At 39.8% G+C, this 21,171-nt stretch overlaps 1 protein-coding gene across 1 annotated transcript in view; it reads right to left on the minus strand.

Moving 5' to 3' along the window:
• Positions 1-11,816: 11,816 nt before the first annotated feature.
• The window catches only part of LOC143220217 (uncharacterized), a 109,965-nt gene continuing 100,610 nt past the window's right edge, over positions 11,817-21,171 (minus strand). The window contains exons 5-7 of the mRNA XM_076445906.1: positions 17,804-17,910; positions 17,249-17,371; positions 11,817-17,068 (exon numbers count right to left, since the gene is read on the minus strand). Coding sequence (XP_076302021.1) covers positions 17,876-17,910 — 35 coding nt within the window. The 3' untranslated portion in view covers positions 11,817-17,068; positions 17,249-17,371; positions 17,804-17,875. The remainder of the gene's footprint in view (positions 17,069-17,248; positions 17,372-17,803; positions 17,911-21,171) is intronic.

Consider the following 21,171-nt stretch of genomic DNA (forward strand, 5'->3'; position numbering starts at 1 on the left):
TCCGTTCCGGTATCCAGCGGACACTCCCGAGTAACTGCACATTTCTGATTTATGACTCGATCCCTTCCGCGGAGACGAGGATGCCTGTTTTCTATCGTGGAGGAAAGGCAAGAGTCACACTGCTGCACTTTCAACGCCTGCAAAACACGTGATTTTTTAGAATGTTCCTTTATCCTCAGTTTTCCTTCGTGGTGGGGATATTCGGGGGTGTTCGCAGCCTTTTTGGGAAGCTGCAGTCAGTCTAAAGTCTAAGTCTCTGTCGCATCAAGCTTAGTTCGCAAGACAATTTTTACATAATTCTCACTTACGGCCGCTGCGTTATATTCGACGGGGTGTTTCGATCGCCGTACACGGGACACCGGAACAGGAAGAATAACGAGATCCAGGCGGAATGTGGATCGTGTCCGCGAAATTGTGCAAGAGGATGGCACCGTAAGCGTGCGCGACGTCAGTCGCCAAACAGGGTAAGTCAAAGTACACCGCTATGATATTTCATTAAAGCGAAAAGAAATGTTATTTAAATAATGTTGTTGTTCTACACAGTATCAGCCGGTCGAGCGTACACAGAATTTTGAGGCTCGAATCGATGCACCCATTCAAATTTGTGCGGGTGCAAGAATTGCTACCAGCGGATTTCAACCGGCGGCTTGAGTATTGCAGGTGGCTGGTGGATGAACTGTCACGAAATCCGGCGTTCCTCCCGTGCATATTGTGGACCGACGAATCACTCTTCACAAGAGAAGGGTGCTTCAACGGCCACAATTTGCATATGTGGAGCGTCGAGAATCCGAGGGCAGTTCGGCAACGCGCATCACAGACCCGCTGGTCGGTCAACTTATGGGCCGGTATTTGTGGCGAGTATGTTATCGGGCCGTACATGCTACCTGCTAGACTGGACGGCTCGGCGTTTTTGACATTTTTAGAACATGCTCTGCCGGATCTCATGGACGATGTTCCTTATGCGATCCAGCAGAACATGTACTTTCAAATGGACGGTGCGCCAGCGCATTACGCCGCAAATGTCCGCGCCCATTTGAATGAAGCCTTCCAGGACAGGTGGATCGGCCGCGGTGGTCCTGTTGCGTGGCCCCCACGGTCACCTGATCTGAATCCGCTGGATTTTTTCCTCTGGGGCTACTTGAAGGTAATTTCAATTTTCATTTATTTCTTCAGGTATTTTTTAATCGTTATCGTATACGTGTATACTTACGTGTTGTTTTTCTTTTATAAATATCATTTCACAGGATGAGGTCTACAAGCGCCCGTTAACCACGCCTGAGGAGATGGTGGCACGACTTCACGGTGCGATCGCGAACATAACGCCGGCCACCCTTCGCCGCGTCATGCGGGAGACGATCCGGCGAGCCAGACTATGTATCGAACAAAACGGAGGACATTTCGAACAATTAAGGCGTTGAGTCCAATTGTAATCGGCCCTTTTCAGGGCCCCAAATATTTAACGCAGGAATCACGTAGGAACTACCTGGTACGTGCTGAAGTGACAGGTGCGTTGACCTGGACGATCAACTGTCGCCGTGAAATATTCCCAGTGTGGAGACGTACATTTGACCGTACAGAGAAAAGTGAAAGAAAAATTCGGGATGTTCTTCTTTTAGAAAGTTGTGATTTAAATTTTATTGAGCTGCAATACAAGTGATATTGCAATTGTTATTAGTGCATCTGTGTGAGAAAGACATGTGATTTATTTATCGATTTGAAAGTGTGTGAAAGTCAGGGTGTCGTATACCTGCTATCTACCACCAGGTGTGCAGTTCGTTGACTTGGCTGTACGCCCCTTGGATTGCGGTGCTGTCGTATACCTGAAGACACCTGTGCAGTTCGTCACCGACTGACCCATTGACACACATTTCGAAGCAGCAAATCGATTTACGGCTGAATAAGTAAGTTTTTAAAACAATCAGTTTCTGCCTCTTTTCTCGTTCGGGTAAAGTTGCCGTAAGTCGGATAAGGATGATCCGGGTCGTCATCGATTTCAATGACCTTGAAATAATGTTATAAAACTCGACGTTTTAAATATCTTTTTCCTTTGAAATGGTTGACGGTCGGCTTTAGTTTCGGAGACATTAGCAGGCCGTGTCCGCTATCATGAACACCCATAATGAATTTACAAGTAAAGTTTCTCGCGATAATCTCGTAAACTAAAGCCTACAGCCACAAATTATAAAGAGAAATGTTGTTCAGAATAATGGTCTTGATCACATATCCAAAGCTCATAGAAATCGGTCGGCATTCACGCCGACCGTCAACCATTCGACGTTCGATAATCGACAATAGGGATGCTACGCTGACCTGACATTTTTACCCCTTGCTGGGTAAAAGGACGGATGACGTTTTCGAACGCGCGGTTACCCATCGACTCTGCGTACCAATCTGCAGGAAAAACTAAACATGTGTTTGCCGTAAATCTTACAGCGGTCCTTCTCGCGTTCTGTTTTTCGTCTAACCGTCCCGTCGTTCTCGTGCTACAGCGTGCATTTCGAATTTCGACACTCTAAATGCCCTTCCTAAATTCTTTAGAAAAATCTTGCGGAAAATCAGTGTCGTTCGAGCCACGGTAGAGAGAACATCTCCAAAGATTTGTCAATTCAAAGCTAACGGTTGCTATTAGCTGTGTTTTTGATAGTGATATTTAAACTAATCACTAGATTGCGGATCTTTATGCAAAATTAATGTTGGCTGCCGCTATTACAAGGGACAGGAGCCAGACAGATATTTGATTCTCACTGTGATCATTTTAAGAAGTTGAAAATAATACTATGGTGTTTTGAAATTATTTTAATCTCTCTACTGTATTAAAATGCACCTACTCATGTTTGCTACAAATGCATGAAACCCGCGGTCTAGTGATTGCATTACCTGATTGTTGTGATTTGTGCAGCAGTACAAGGGATATGGCAATTATTATTAGTGCATAACTATGTGTTGACAAATGTGAACAGTGGTTGTGAGTGTGGAGAAATTTCAAGACACACATTTCGAAGCAGCAAATGGATTTACGGCTGAATACGTGAGTTTTTAATACAATCAGCTTCTGCTTCTTCTCTTTTCTTACGATAACCTCGTAAACTAATGCCAACCGCCAAAAAGTCTAAAGAGAAATGTTGTTCAGAATAATGATCTTGACCACATATCCAAAGCTCATTGAAATCGGAGAGCATTCACATAATCGAGAAACTCTTGTTCGTTGCGATGTCACGGCGCGGCGCGGCGTACCGCCGACACTCGCTTGCCGGCAAGGCGCGACACGGCGTGGCGCGGCGGCCCAGGGCGCGCTCTGATTGGTCCGTGTTTTTCGTTAATAACTCCTAAACAAAGCCGAAGTTGACATTGGTGCAAAGGAAAATGTCTCTTAGAATGGTCTCAGGAACCTCCCATTTCCGGGACTTACACTTAGTTTGGGACACCCTGTATATTGTAATATGTATTGTGATCTGTTGTAGTATGTAAACGTTTCTAATTAATGCATTATATATTACAGGAAGAACAATTGATATAAACGGAGTTGAACTCATCCCTCTGTACGATCCCCCACATTTGATTAAATGTATGAGAAATAATTTGCTAACTAAAGACTTGGAGGCAAATGTGGGGAAAGATGCTGAAAATAGAGAGATTGCATCTTGGCGTGCTGTAATGTTAGCATATGACATCGACACAAATACAAATGTATTAAACCGACAAATGCAGAAAATTACAGAAGAGCACGTAATTCCAAACAAAATTAAAAAAATGCGTGTGAAATATGCTACGAAAGTCTTTAGTAAACAGATGTCAAGCTACATAGAGTTTTTAACCAATATCAGAGGTATATTAGTAATGTTTATATTTAAATGTATTATATAAATCTTGTACATTGTTAAATTAACAAACAGTTGTATTTTCTAGGTTCAATAGAAACACGCGTTGGTCCAAAAACAATGCCAACAGCAGAAGGAAAGGCAACCGCAAGAATCCTTAATTTTTTAAATGATTTAATGGATTCTGTAAATGGACATACTATTCGGCCGGAAACACCCTTAAGAGCGGCCATAACTGCGGACAGCCCCCATCATGCATTTTGGGAAGACGCATTGAAGGAACTGCATAAGATGCAATACGTAGATTCTAATACGCATGAACCTACTCGACCCGTACCATCCATACAGAATTGGATCGTTACGATATCTGGTTTCCAAAAATTATGGACGCGTGTATCTGATTCAGGCTTCAGAAATTTGAAACCCAGATATGTAAATCAAGATCCGCTGGTGAACTATTTCAGTAAAGTTCGCAGCATTGGTGGAGACAACAACAATCCCACATGCGATCAGTTAGTTGCCACTGTTGTAGTCTTATTTGTAAACAATCTTACATCTAGACGAACAATTGGCAACAACTGTGAGGATATATGCGATGGTACGATGTTATTTACATTGGAAGAATTCCTTCACGATGTAGATAACCAGCAGGTTCATGCGTCATTAGAAGTTAACTGCGATTATGTACCTGTACTGGAGGAAAGAATAACCTTCCCAGAAGAAGGAAGAGCTGCAGCAGTGAGAAATCATATGGCAGATCACATAAGCCTAAAAGCCTTGTCTTTGGATGTGGTGAAGAACTGTTTTGATTGCAAGACCAGTTTCTTTAGACCCCGCGTTGCCACCGATAGGGAGTCTGACATCGATAAATTGATCAAAAAAGTAGAAATTTCTTTGCATTCATATGTACCGACCATTTGTTTCAAGAGGAAACTCAGTATTAATTTGCAAAATAAGATTCAAGAAGAATTGGGAGCTTCTTGGTCTTTATGCAACACACATTTTAACATCTTAAATGTCTTTCTAAGTTCCGAAATAGCGAAATATTATATAACACAATTTCTAAAACAAGTAAACTCACTTTTGTCTGGTAAACAGACAACATTGCCTTTGAACTTCAATATATATAAAAGAGCATTATCGAAGTATAAGAAACGCTTGCGTATCCCAAAATCAAAACTTCACCCCAAATGATAAGGCTTAAAGGCTTAAGGATTAAAGCCTTAAAGAAAAATGCAAAAATAACGCATCTGCAAATTGAATCAGGTAAATGTCTACTATTCATAACCATTTCCATCAGTATACATTTCTATTTTTAATAAATTATATAATTGAATTATCTTATTCTTATATGTTGCAGTTACTGTTTGGAACGAATGGAAAATCCATGAAATACGAGGAATAACAAGCAAAAAAGGATGCCAAGGCGCAACTACAAGAAGAAGAATGCAAAAATAACGCATCTACAAATTGAATAAGTTAAGTGTCTACTATTCATAACCATTTCCATCAGTATACATTTCTATTTTTAATAAATTATATAATTGAATTATCTTATTCTTATATGTTGCAGTTACTTTTTGGAACGAATGGAAAATCCACAAAACAGGAGGAATAACAAGCAAAAAAGTGTGTATTATTTATGAAGTTGTTATGAAGATGTTATTGGATGTTATATTACGAATAAGTATGTTTATTGGGAATAAGTATGTTATATTGCAATAAATATAAATAAATAAATAATAAATATGTACACATACATAACCGTTGTAAATCAATTTTTCTAAAAAACCCAATTCATAACTATAAATAGCTAGCGATGAATACGATTACACGTACATGCGAGGTTAACTATGTGTGAGTACACGTTTGTGTGATCACCAACACACATATACGTTTTAGTTCGGTTCGGCCCATCTTTAGCTGAGAGGGCGCCCTGAACAGTGGTTCAAAAAAGTGCCAGAGTCGACACCCCCTGCACTTACCCCAGAACCTTCGAAGCGGGCGAGTCTTTTTCAATTTTTAACATATATGTATGTGTGTGTATATATTCCTCGCTTCCTTTCTTCCCCCTTCCCTTACCTTAGTACAGTTCTATCGTTTTCCTTTCTCTTTGTCATTAAAAAAAAGCGTCCATATAGCTTTATTCATATTACTTAAGCGATTCTCCTGACTGATTAGCCCGCGGTACGAGAAAGCACATGATTCTGAAACATTTTGCTGCATACTGTACGCAGATGTGTATTTACCATTATGCGAATGCAGTAAATATCGCAGTAATAAAGGGAGAGGCGTACCTTTAAATCACAAAAATATAGTAAAACGATGATACGGAACAACTATTGCTGTTCTATTTTAGAAGCAGTCGCGTGTTGAGGTGCAGTGCGGCATTTGATTTATTGCAACTCTAGGAGGCGGAATTGTCTACCACTTATTGAAAACTGACACATTGAACTGATTCGATTCTGCAAATTCTCACAGTAACATACGAGAAGGGGACTACAATACTTCGCGACCTCGAATATTATTGCAGAATTGCAAAAACCAGTGGCGCGATGAAATTCCATCGATAAAACTACTTCGCTTAACGCAATGATACCTCGTCTTTTACCTTACGGGCCGACGAGGCGTTCGATGCGTTTTACATACACATCGTGTATGTCTATCAACGCGATCGAACCACTACGTCGTGGGGGATTAGTCCGAAAAGTATACATGCTGGTGAAACGCAGTGGTCCGTTCCCTGCATTTAGCGCTCACACACCATCAAATGGCCAAAGGCACGCGTCGCTACGTTCAGGTAAGCTACAGTGTTTTCCGCCATCGCAAGTCACGCCCAACACCATGGCTTGCACCGCATTAGATGCTAATACGATGCTCACCATGGCATTGTCGTGCATACCGCCACAGGTGACGTAACTTAATACGTCTTCTTTTTGCGTACGGTATTGTCGAACGACAGCGGAAACACTTGTTCCATTGCTGGAACGGCAAACGTGTCGTGTTGTGGCACACCGCGGGGAATTGAACGTAGTAACGTGCACCGTGATTTTGCGCTAACTGCTTACGGCAACCTGGCCTGAGAACGTACCAATACATTTCTTCTCTACGTAGTGGTCCGGTGGGCGTATGCTCCACATTTTTTTGACGGTATTAAAAACTCTAGTAATATTAAGTATCTCTGGAATTTAATGGTCGTATGCTCCGTGCGCTACTGGTTCCGCCATCTTGATCCTCTACTCTCATACGAGGTCGCGACTCTTATAATTAAATTGAATCGTTTAGGTGCGTTTTTCAATATGCGTGTAAACGCGATCGTTCAACTATCGCGTCCACTTTAATTCCGCCTATAGACAACGCGGTGGTATTTTTCGCGACAACAAATTATGATTTTCTCGCAACTCTAACCGATGTTTGTGAACAAAATTAATGAAATCACTTCATCGTTGAAATTATCTAATACCTTACAAGTTTGAAGGTATACCGTATTCTAATGTATGAAGTATTTAATCTTTTTAACTTGCTTCTCATCATCGAATTTTTAAATTTCTGGTGATACCTTATGCTCATTTTTATCACCAGAAGTTAAAAGTTCGTTGATGGGGAGCAAGTTAAAAAGATTAAATACTTACCCCTTACTTCCTGTATAAATGAAAATATAATCCCGGAAAATAGATATCTAATTTAAATTACATTACAGTCACACATAGCCTACAACCCCATTGTTGTCAACATTGATACGGATTTTAGAGAAAACATTCACAATTTAGAAGTATAAAAACGTGGTAAAATATTACTAATGGAGTTAAACCTGCTGGGAAATGAAATGGGGCTTATTGAAGAATGAAAAACAACAAAATAACATAAGCTTCCATTTATTATAACAAAGAACCGAGAAAATGAACAAAATGTTACACGGAAAAAAGTTCTCGATTAATAGATCAGCTGGAAGAAAGTTTCCGTTTCGATTACCACTGCCCATCACCAAATTTGTTCCACAATTACTGTTGGATGATTCTTATAGAGTTTCTTGCGCTTATTCGGAACCTGCCCTTAGTTTGTCCCCTAGACGCACAGTTTTTGAGAAACTTGATTTTGAAAAAAAACATTTTTCAATTTTAAACAAATATTGTGATGTTATATCACAAATACCACTTTTGCCTCAATTGTTGAGGATATTTTTCAGTTTGTCTTAAAAAAGAAGGGTCCGGCGTAAAATCTAACTGTATCACGCGATAGAGCAGACTTTTATCTTGAGAAACCACCCTTCAAAGTTTGCAACATCGACGTTTTTTCGAACGAAAAAGCAAAATATCTTCGCCGGACATGAGTTGCCGCCAGTAAAGTAAAGCGAGTAAAGTGTGACATTTCCTCGTAACTTTTAATTCGTAAAAGATATGAACGCGAAACTTTGACTGGACAATGTAGTAATGTCAAATGAAGGATTAGTTAAGAAAAAATACATCAATGTTATTACTATTATTATTATTATTATTATTATTATTGCCATTAGCGTTACAAATATTATAAGTATTATCACTATTATTACATTTCTTGTTATTTAATTATTAATTCTCGTGCTTCCGCTCTCGAATTCCTTAATTTCTTTTATACGCGATTTCACTCTAAGGCCGTCCACACACGGGTCGATGTAATCGTGTCGTGAAGTTCGTACATCTTGATCGTCGTACGATTCATGCCACGGACGCGATTGTCGTCCATAGTCAATACCATGAAGTAAGAGTACTCTTACTTCATGGTCCATACACGGGTCGATCGTCGATTCGGTCGACGCGATTCCAGTCGCATGCGATTCCCCCTCCACGTTACTTCGAATGCAAATGAATGGAGAGCCGCACACTGAAATCGCCGCGATTCTAATCGCGCTCGATCGGAAGCGAAGTCGGAAAATCGCGTTGACTCATGGAGGTAAGTTTGTGCAGTTCATGTCATTTAAATGATTTGGCCATCATTTTTTGTAGTTTGAGTGCATTGCACTCTTCGATGTGGTCTATGTATTTATAGAGAGAGAGGTTGCATAAGTTATAATTTATTCATTATCTTTATTATCTTTTTTTATGTTATTACGCATACTAATAACATGAAGGTAAGCTTTTTATTTACATAGTTGAATATAATCAAGTAGGTTTATGAAAAACAAAAACAAATGTCAAAGTAAAAAAAAACTTGAAGTCACAGGGATTGATAAACTGTTGTACAATGTTCTGTGGAGTGGGAGTGTTCTTAGGGAGTTGTCTTCTCAGGTCGATTTAATCCGGAAGTATTACCACTTGGTATAATTGAGCGAAGATTGAGGGAAATCTGTTGAACATCCACTAACCTCATCTATGAGGAGCAATGCTCAACTGAGGAGTTACAAAAGGAGCATACAACCTATAAATACATAGACCACATCGAAGAGTGCAATGCACTCAAACTACAAAAAATAATGGCCAAATCATTTAAATGACATGAACTGCACAAACTTACCTCCATAAGTCCACGCGATTTTCCGACTTCGCTTCCGATCGCACACGATTATGTATTCATTTGCATTGGAAGTCACGTGGAGGGAGAATCGCATGCGACTGGAATCGCGTCGACCGAATCGCCGATCGACCCGTGTATGGACGGCCTAATAGTGCTCATGTACGGATCTGAAGTCAGAAGGAGGCGATGTAATATATCTGTGTTTGTTTTAATTCTGGAAGATTTTCTAGTGTTTCTCGTTCTAAATTGTTTAAAATCTTTTGTTATATATATTATATATAACTTTGCTATATATAATAACCGTTAACCGGGATTAAGTTTTTAAGGATGTTGCAAATTGCAAGGAGACAAATAACCATTGGGCCGTGTCCCAGATGGTCACTAAATAACGAGGTTGCGTTAATCTTTAAAAAGGTCTCCTGGTCACACACTATAATCATAAACCCAGGTATGTACGACGGCAGACCCTCTGTACCGTTATTCCCTTCGCGAAGGCATACGGAAGGCAAAGAATACGATTTCTGCCGATAGACTACAATATTGTCATAAAAAGTACGAGGACAAATTCTTTACGATTTTTTCAAAATCAAGTTTCTCAAAAACTGTGCGTCTAAGGGGAGAAATCAAGGGCAGATTCAGAATAAGCGCAAAAAACTCTATAAGAATTATCCAACAGCAATTGTTGAACGAATTTGGTGATGGCAGTGATAATCGAATCGGAAACTTTCTTCCAGCTGATCTATTAATCGGGAACTTTTTCCGTGTAACATTTTCTTTATTTTCTCGTTTCTTTGTTATAATAAATAGAAGCTTATGTCTTTCGTTGTTCAATAAGCTCCTTCTCATTCCCCATCAGTTTTAACTCCATAAAGTAATATTTAATACTTCTAAATTGTGAATGTTTTCTCTAAAATCCGTACCAATGCCTCCGATCGGAACCATTCTGCCAGGGGTTGTACAAGGAGTGCCAGCGACAATCGCAGCGATACGCCGGGTGATCGTTCGTCAAGTGATATACGTCAAATAAACGCTCAAATACTTCATTATCTTTAATTTTATTGTATTTTATATATAAGAATACAATATACCTTCAAAATAGTGGGTCATCAAATCATTTCAACGAAAAAATGATTACATTAGTTCTTTTCACAAAAATCGATTTCTTGCAAAATCCGGAGATTGTAGACAAATTTTGAGACCAGATTTGAAATCAGCGTAAAAAAATCTACGGGAAATGATATGTAGCATGTCAAAACAAAATTTTTCCGCGCGTGGTAACGGAGACACCACATTTTCTTGAAATTGTGAAAGTTTAACGAATTTTCTCAAGGTTAAAAAACGTTCGTACCATAATCTGCCTATTTTTTCCATATTCTGCCAAGTTTCAGATTTAATTTTAAACAAACTCTAACTCATTTCTATCGAAAGTTCTTTGATTTTGAATCGAGTTTGGTCGAAAGTTCCCCCCGTCAGCGACAACCGCAGCGATACGTCAAGTGATCTGTCACTCGTCAAGTATAACCCGTTAAATACTTCGTTTTACTCATTTTTATTGCGTTTCATATATGAGAAAACAATGTACCTTCAAACTAGTGGGTTATTAAATCATTTCAACGAAACAATTATTTCATTAGTTTTGATATATCGGGAGAATCACGAATTGTGATCATTAAGTAGAGATTACTATGTAATTAGCTGTCCGATCAAAAATATTTTTATCACATATACATGCTTTCAAAGAAACTTTCACGTGTATAGCAAAATTTTTATAAAAAAAGTTAAAATAGCAATTTTTTGCAATTTTCAAAATGTTATGATACGTTTCCGAATTCGCCTTGAAATCCTCTAACAGATAGGCGTGAAAAAATTATATGTTTTTACAATCACGTTAAAGCTCTCCTGAAACCATGCAAAAGCTGATAAAAAAAATTTCAATCGCACTGCTAACAACAAAGTGATCTTTACTGATCACGATCCGTGATTCACCCTGTATAAAAAATGTTTTTCAATATATCCATATATTTCAGATGAGAGTACGCCCGAAAAGGGAAGCAAGGAAGCCTATGAAGCTTAGGACGACTAACGCGGAGAACCAGGCCCCGCGCAAGAAGAGGGCAACTAACCCGAAGGGCGAGCCACCGCTCAAGAAGAGGAGGATGCCGCCCGCGGCGGAGTGCGACGACCTCGCTGCTGTAGCAGTAGCTATGCGTGGCGTGACTTATAGGCTCCCAGAGCCCACCCACCTCGATCCTTCCCTCGCCCTTGTACAGGATACCCCTGCCACCCCCCTTGTACATTATCTCCCCCCTGTACATGATGTCCCCTCTCACACCCTTGTACATAATTCCCCTGCCACCCCCCTTGTACAGGATACCCCTGCCACCCCCGTTGTACATTATCTCCCCCTGTACATGATGTCACACCCTTGTACATCATTCCCCTGCCCACGTCCCTGACAATGATGCCCCCTCCCCCGCCCCTGTGTATTATTGCACTTCCACCGTCCCTGAGAATGATGCCACCTCCCCCACCTTTGTGTATTATTCAACTCCCCCCGGCCCTGTACCTGATTCCGGCCCCCGCGCCGCCGCTGGTGATGAGCTGCTGATAGCAATGTGGGAATGGTAAGTTGCATATTTATTTTCTTTAGTAATAATTGCAATTACATTTCATAGCACATGGTGTAATGTTTTCATTTGTTTTAGCATGCAGAAAATGGCGCAGCAGCTTTCGGAAAATAAGGCGGAGGTTGCGGAACTTAAGGCGCAGTTCGATAAATCGCAGGACGTCGCGAACCGGACGTACACCACGGTGGAGTGAGTATTACATCATTCTTAGTATTTGTTTAAATGATTTCAATCGAAAAGATGTGTCATTTATTAATTTTTCGTTGCTCCAACAATCAACAGTCAGGTGCGGGCAATAATGTCGGTGGAGTACGGGGGAGAACTTCCCACGTTCCTACCTCTAAGCACTACAAACGAGGTAGCCTTGTTTGATAACTGTAACACATCCCAATTCGGCGTTGTTGTAAGTATATTGCATTACATACACAGTAAAAGTAAGTACATCAAATTAATAAATATGCAAATTGATGTTTATTGTTTTTTTCAGGTAACATTCTTGGCCCAATTGGGTGGGCGCACATTAAGAGATGCGGTCAACAAATGTTTCCGAGAGGTATTTGCGGGCAACGCACTGGCCGGGTACGTGTGGTCGGGTGCCAGTGGCTCCAAGCCACTGCAGCGCACGCAGATAATGGAGGCCATGTATGGTAAGCCTTGCACATCTTTGATTTAATTTAATTTCATTATTAATTAATTGTTTGTCTTGATTAATTTATTGTTCAGCAATATTTATCTCGATTTAAATGAATGTTACAGCGGCTTTATGGAGGACAAAGTCGTTCCCCAAGCCGGACCGAGCAGAATTCGCCAATGCTCCGAGTAAAGAACGGTGGTGAAGTCGGTGAAGCAATTTTCGCCGCCCGCGTCGACGCCCGTGAAAACTGGTCGAACAGCTTCGAGTTAAATCCCGCAGCACAACCGTAACAGGGAGACTCCGAGGGAGTGTAGCGTAAGTATATTATCCAAACAAAAACACTTCGTGTAAAGGTTGACCAAGTTCCCCGACCCATCCACTTCAGTGATATGAAGAATGGACCAAGTTCCTCTCGTCTATCAAAGTTGTGATATGATGGATGGATCAAGTTCCTCTTGCCTATAAAGCAGCTTAGAGTGGGCGGGCAGGGAACTTCGTTCGCTCGCTGCCGAGCGCGTTGATAGTAAAATTGTACTAAAAGTAAGTATATCTGATCTATTAATATGCAAACGAATGTTTTTTATTAAGGTTGGGAACTTCGATCAGTACGGAAGGCACTGCAACGACATGGTGGAATAGGCCTACTGGGGATACCACTGAAAAAAAAAACGCATTGTCAATAGTACCTCCGTGGTAATGTGGAAACCTATTGAAATGTAATCAGTTTCTCGAAGGAGGAGGAGGAGAAGGAAGCCACGGCAACCGGGGAAAAGGCGGATCTCCAATTTGTAGTGTGGTAAGCATATCTAATTATGCCATTGTACATGTGTGAATATATTGTATATTAATGATATTCCTCGTATTTTTTAGGTATCCTGTTTATGCCAGAACATGCTCTATCGGCCACAAGTTGGGGAAAGCAGATGCAACAACGTCGTAATCATAAGATAGTAGATTTAGGTTTATGAAAAGATTGTGTGTAACCTTGATGCCTTAATAAACAACAATATTAGTAAATTTTAAATTCTCAATTTTGTGTAATTTATATATTATCCCTTCACCCCAACCCCCTGCGGCGTAACAAAACTAATTCAGTGCTAAGTAAAATTGAGTCGATGAAATTCAAAATTGTTGCATTTTCACTCGCATATTGATTTTAACAAAGTCTAACAATAATATGAATATGTAACGCGTTTCTTTTTAGATTAAATAAACTTTGATTCGTTTGTAATCCATGTTCAAGCATTAAAATAAATGTTGCATACAAAAGAAATATAAATTTTCTTTTCCCTTCTACGACACTTTTTTCTATTTTTTTCGTAAAGACATTTCAATCGGTGTAACTGTAAAGAAAATTGCACGGCGAGGGGTTAACAATAAACAAAATGTAACGTTATATGGGGTTTATTTCGTTTTTCCTCCTTGCATGCGCATAAATATCCATTCAAAAATTGTCAATATGAATTTAAAGAAATATTACTTTTGTCGGTAAAAAGGGAGACTGTGCTACGCATTTACACAGTAGAAATTTACTTTAACGACATCTGCCACATTGATGCGACCAGAGAGGAAATGAGATTAACTATTAAATAATAGTATCTGATCGGTGGTTGAAGCTAGTTTTGATCCATGTCACAGATTTAATAACAGTAAAGTGGGTTCTGTTTCCTGCTAAAGATGATGTAGGTTCTGTTCCATGCTAAAGATGATGTAGGAGCTGTTCCAGGCTAAACATGATGTGGAATGTGGAGACAAAAGTGGCACGGCCAAACCCACCAAACCCCAGGCTTGAGCATTCTCATTTCCATGCGACCCACCCGGTGTCGCTCATGCGCGAAAAAAGTTGGGCTCAATCGACGCACTGATTGGCCACATTAGTGTGACCGTGCTGCCCTCTCAAAAACAGGCTGAATCCCAGCCCGGCCGTCAGGCTCTGGGCTCGAGCCCCCGGCAGGTGAAAATCGCGCCCTTTTGTGCACAGGGGCCAGGCTAAATCGTCCTGATTTGGTCTCAACGCTGAGCCAAGCATTGCGTTAGCCCGTAACGTGTCGGGCTGGGGCTCGGCTAGTTGGGTCCGGCGGTGGGCTCGAGCAGACTGTGCTGTCGGGGTACCTACACCGCACCCGACTCCCGCATCGACTACGTGGACCGCTTTTGCAGTGGCTCGTTGCAGCTGGAGCATGGGCGCCTGAAATGTCGAAAGATTCGAACGCAAACGCGATTCTTCTGCTGCGCAACGCTAATTCAACGAACATACACATAGATCCAAATGATGACTGTCAATTTTGTGCAAATCAACTATGCAAACTTTACTCTTACAAAATTGGAATATCTCAAAATTGCTTCAAGTAACAGTAAAAATGGAAAAGGGAATCGCGACTATTTCATTCGCAACGCTACATATTGAATACAATGGAAATTGAAGTTAATTGAATATACTTGATTGAAGTGAATGGAAATCGCGAGCATAACCGCAACGCTAACTTTGATCTCGGTGATTTTTTCGCAACGCTACTGCAAATCGCGAACGTGCCCATCTCCGCTAATCGTTGGGGCGGCAAGGCCTGCCCATATGTGCAACTAACTACTTCTACTACTACTATTTCTACAGACGAGTACAGTGACAAGGTAGTAACGATATGACCTCGCATCCGAAGATGCGAGGCCATTGTAGTTGCCCTCTTGAGCGACAGTTTGTCGGGGCCACTTCGGCATATAGCCTCTTCTTTTTCTTCGGCGCTCCACCAAATAACTGAAACCCTAAACGTGCTCACAGCGAAAACGATCGACGACTTCCGAGACAAATCACAAGTTTCGATAGAAGCCAATCGTTCCGCTGGTGCAATCGAGCAGGTGCGCAACGTTTCGAAACCCTAATTCGCGCGCGTTCGCGTCCGCGTCCGCGAAAAGCTACACGAGCCGGAAGAATCGAGACGAAACTTCGAGCTCTTCCAGTGACTGACTACCGTACGAATCGCGGCCTACCCGAAAGAGAAAACGGTAGCCAGCCCCGGCCCCTACCTACTTACAATAAACAATCACACCAAGAAAAGGTAAGCTACCTACCTACCTAGCCCTATATATAAAAAATGGCAAAAGACGACCTCTCCAACACATTCGCAACACGATCTTCACACAGACAGACGCCAGGGTGCAACAGCCTAACACCTAGAGAGAACATCCCGGGACGCCTCCGACACCCTAACGTTCGAATCACAAGCACACTCTAAGGTACTACGTACCAGTTTTCCTGAAATCGACTGACAATGTTAGTAATCATTGCGGGATAAATCGAAATAACAGCTGAATTAACGCTGAATTTAATTACGCGCGTAAGTTTTAATATTGCATGTTATTTTTAATGAAATGAGAAAGCTACGCGCACACACATTCCACGAGAAGCCATGTAGCATATCACAGATTAACGGGAATATGCGCTACCGAATCTAGTTTAAAAAACCGACGCAATTCCACTGCCTAACACACACACACACAGAAGTGGAAAATGCGTCGTGCACGATACACTAACGATTGTCAGTCGCCACACATACGATTAAAAAATAATATTCCATGTGCCCGTTGCTGTCATCCTCCTGAGTAGCACCTGGGCACGCGAGAGGATTCGGGCAACGAGCAGGGAACCTGATTATTCTGAAAATCCTAACTAAAAAAATCCGTTAGATTTTGTACGGGCTAACGTTCATGCATTTTTGCAAAATGACTCTACTTTCAACTCAAAATATAATCTCAATTTACAAATCAAATATTAAATTAATGAAAATGCTCAGGAAAATTTAATTGTTGAGCGAAAAGAGACTAAGAAAGATTTTAATAAAAATATTCAATAATTTATTGATTTATTTGTTCTCAATTTTTATAAAAATATGTATTTCAAAAACCCTCGGAAGATCCTTTGGACAAAGCAACGTTTCGAACTAATGGAAAAAGTACTAAACATAAAGTACTTATAAAAGTAATATATGTTAACTTGTTTTGTCTAAAGAATCTATCCGTCGCGAATTATCTTTTTGTACCTGATATCTAATGCTTCCGATCAATTTAAAATAATTTTAAAATACAAATGATATTCTTGATGATAAAAAACGACTCTAATAATTATGCACCAAATTAAGGAAGATTGTTATATTTTAACAAATTCGAGAATCTATCATATTATCGAAATTGTTAAATTTATAAAAACAAACGCGACATACAAAAAGCGACCCTACCTAGCTAAGAAACAGATTATTAACCGCAGGAACGCCTAGCGTTTCCACGGTCACTGTACTCGTCAAAATCTACCAATAAGAAAGACAGTTGTTTGTTCACTTACTACTTGTTGAGGTGAAGTGAAGCTGTGTTGGAGTTGGTGTCGAGCTGCGTAGGTGTTGAAGTGAAGCTGTGTTGGAGTTGGTATCGAGCTGCGTAGGTGTTGAAGTGAAGCTGTGTTGAAGTTGGTGTCGAGCTGCGTCGGTGTTGAAGTGAAGCTGCGTAGAATCCTGAAATAAAAAAGGAAACAAGGTATTAAAAAATCATTGTAAAATTCCATCGGGATATATTGAGTCCATTTGATTTTCGACAGAAAATATATATGTTATGGTAAATATGATTGATCCGGTGATTAGTCATTGTACTCGTCAAAATCTACCAGTAAGAAAGATAGTTGTTTGTTCATTTACTACTTGTTGAGGTGAAGTGAAGCTGTGTTGGAGTTGGTGTCAAGCAGCATTGGGGTTGATGTCAAGCTGCGTTGAGGTTGGTGTCAAGCTGCGTTGGGGTTGATGTGAAGTTGTTGTGAAGTCCTGGAATCAAAAAAGGAAACAAAATATTAAATAATCTTCTATTTAAGATATAAGATAAAATACAATAGAATTCGTACCATTATTTTCAGCAATATTAAAAATTGAAATTGAAGATATATGTATAAAGACAAAATACAAATATTTTCAATATTCTTCAAATGAAATACTATTTTCAAAAAAATTACTGCCTCGAATAAATTATTTTATTTTCAAAAATGACTGCATCAAGTAAAATATTTTCTTATCAGAGTTGTACATATATTTTAAAAAATAAATAGGATTATTTACTATTTAAAATACTATTTTCCCCAGCTCTGGCTACATCCGAATTAATAATAAGTAAAGAATTTAAATGGAATTAATAAATTGTTCATTAGTGGATATTCAATAACACAATTTAATTTGGAAGGTACATAATAGGTAAATACTCACGCTCACGTCCTTTCCTCCTTCAAGAAAATACGACACGACGCTGCCGCTACGTCTCGCTTTCAATTTTCGAAATCAGCGATCTCGGCTACCAAGCTGCTCTTCGGAATCTGCAACAGAAAGAGCAAATTTATTAATTACATATACAATAGTTATAATTACAACAACAATTACATATAATATAGACAACAGTTAAAAACTAAATCACAATTAATAATAAATAAATAATTCAACGGCTAGAAACACGAATTCGGTACGGTATACATATTTATTTACGCGACTTGCCGGACGCGGTGACCTCCCCCTAGCCGAGACGCCTGTTATGGGAATAACAAATCTAAATGGCCCGAATTCTTGCGTTTTTGCAATGACTTTGACCGTTAACGTCTTTGATCTACAACAACTTTAACTATAACGACTTTTAGAGACATTTCGATATTAAAATATTAACATCATTTGACAACAACGTATATGTATAAACCGACTATGTCTAATTCTTCTTATAAGTATATACACCACTGTGCAAAAGAAACAAGCACTCAGTATAATTATAAGACACAATGACAAATAATATCATTATATATAGAAATTGTATTGTACAATGATTGATTTATTGCATTTAAAGAGAGTATTAGATAATCCACAATAACACATATATTCTCAGAACTATTCAATTAAACAGCGGAATCCTTTTTCAAAGCTTACTGTGTTCTTATTTAATTTTTAACGCTTTTCTACTAAATATGGCCGGGTGCTTCATTCTTTTGCATAACAGTGTATATGTATATAGTGTAATAAGACTATTTTTATACGAAAGTGGAAGGATACAAGTACAGAATGGTTACAGAAAAAGATGTCTGTACTTACGTTGTCAGTAGAATCCCGAATCGGCCACGATCTCTTCAATCGATGAATCACGACACTTTACAACCGCGACAACCTTCCGTTACGAAAGCCAGCGCGACATTGCCATCCCGTCTTCTCGGTAACGCTCCGCGGCGGAGCGTCGATCCTATTTCCCCCCGCCGCCATAGTCACAACTTATCCTCATTGGCGCGCTTCACGCGCGAATCCTAATCCGCGAATAGTCCTCGGGCTTCGGATCTACGCGTGAAATACTGTAATGGCCGCCCCTGACGACCCACAGTGCTAATGCGCGTTTTAGAGAATTTTTCAGATTTTTTTTTGTTGCAAACTGTGATCGTAAAAATTGAAAAACCCCCCAAAATATCGGAAAAATGCAGATTTCTCGAAAATATGAAAACATGCCATTCTACTGTTTGGCTCCCTGATAAAGTACTATAACAGGCAGTGCCGTCAATTAATTTCAGATTTTTGTTGTGGGATATAATTGTCAAAAACAATAAAAACCGAATTTTTCGACATTTCTACTGTGAGGAGGAAAGTTATACACTTGTTGATTTTACCACGGGTGCGTATATCAAGTAATTTTTATCGTTATTACATTGGAAAAAGCAATTGTTTGACTTAAGAAATGCGATTTAAGAGAAAGAAGAATTGTATTCTGTGTAATACACAGGGTGTCCCACGTAACACTTTTCACGATTTCTCAAGTACTTGCGATAATCTGACAAAAAAATATTTTCAACAAAAGTTGATCAGTTCTCGATTGGCTATACGTTGCATTAAAAAAAGGTTCGAAAATTTTTCCTTTTTCTTGCAATTAATTCAATTACCAATAATAAGTATTTTAATCATGTAGATGTGCTATTGAAATACAATATAATTGAAATACAACTACAAATTTCGAATTTCGACACTCTAAATGCCCTTCCTAAATTCTTTAGAAAAATCTTGCGGAAAATCAGTGTCGTTCGAGCCGCGGTAGAGAGATCATCTCCAAAGACTTGTAAATTCAAAGCTAACGGTTGCTATGTATTAGCTGTTTTTTTTACTGTGATATTTAAACTAATCACTAGACTGCGAATCTTTATGCAAAATGAATGTTGGCTGCCGCTATTACAAGGGACAGGAGCCAGACAGATATTTCATTCTTACTGTGATCATTTTAAGAATTTGAAAATAATACATTGGTGTTTTGAAATTATTTTAATCTCTCTACTGTATTAAAATGCACCTACTCATGTTTGCTACAAATGCATGAAATCCGCAGTCTAGTGATTGCATTACCTGATTGTTGTGATTTGTGCAGCAGTACAAGGGATATGGCAATTATTATTAGTGCATAACTATGTGTTGACAAATGTGAACAGTGATTGTGAGTGTGGAAAAATTTCAAGGCATCTGTGTGAAATAAACATACGAATTATTTATCGATTCGAAAGTGAAAGTTAAATTCTGGATCGTCGACTTGACCGCCCATCCCTTAGGCCTTCTACCACCGGCTGTGCAGCTCGTCGACCTGGCCGTACGTCCCTTGGCTTTCGGTACTGCCGTGTACCTGAAGACATCTGTGCAGTTCGTCACCGAGTGACCCAGTGACACACATTTCGAAGCAGCAAATGGATTTACGGCTGAATACGTGAGTTTTTAATTCAATCAGTTTCTGCTTCTTCTCTTTTTTTACGATTATCTCGTAAACTAAAGCCGATCGCCAAAAAGTCTAAAGAGAAATGTTGTTCAGAATCATGGTCTTGACAACGTATCCAAAGCTCATCGAAATCGGAGAGGAGATAGTTCAGATAGTACATCGATCGATTTACAATTACAAGTTACTTATCTCGTAAACTAAAGCCGATCGCCAAAAAGTCTAAAGAGAAATGTTGTTCAGAATCATGGTCTGGACAACGTATCCAAAGCTCATCGAAATCGGAGAGGATTCACATTATCGAGAAACTCTTGTTCGTTGCGATGTCACGGCGTACCACCGACACTCGCTTGCCGGCGCGGCGCGGCGCGGCGGGCCAGGACGCGCTCTGATTGGTCCGTGTTTTTCGTTAATAACTCCTAAACAAAGCCGCAGTTGACATTGGTGCAAAGGAAAATGTCTCTTAGAATGGTCTCAGGGACCACCCTCTTTCGGGATTTTCACGAATTTTGGGACACCCTGTATATAGTATGTACGATCGAGATATCGTTAATCGTTACTATCTGTTTGGTTTTGTTCCAGTGTTCGTCCTTTTATCCAGTTGTTCATGAAATCTTGTTAAATTTATGTGTTCGATAAATAGATTTCTTATAACTACAGGGTTGTCATTTTATCTGAAGACATTGAAATATCTCGAGAACTATGCATCGGATCACAACAAGTGGGTAATGAAAGATGTTCGTCGCAAAGGGGGACATCCAATGATACCAAACTCGACGCCCCACCGCAACCCCCTGGGGGTGGAGGTGGGGTAAGATAAAAAACTTAAATGGGAACCCTCATTTTTCATTGCAGATTTGGA

The sequence above is a fragment of the Lasioglossum baleicum genome, unplaced genomic scaffold (genome assembly GCF_051020765.1).
Source record: "Lasioglossum baleicum unplaced genomic scaffold, iyLasBale1 scaffold0383, whole genome shotgun sequence".
Classification (NCBI taxonomy): Eukaryota; Metazoa; Arthropoda; class Insecta; order Hymenoptera; family Halictidae; genus Lasioglossum; species Lasioglossum baleicum.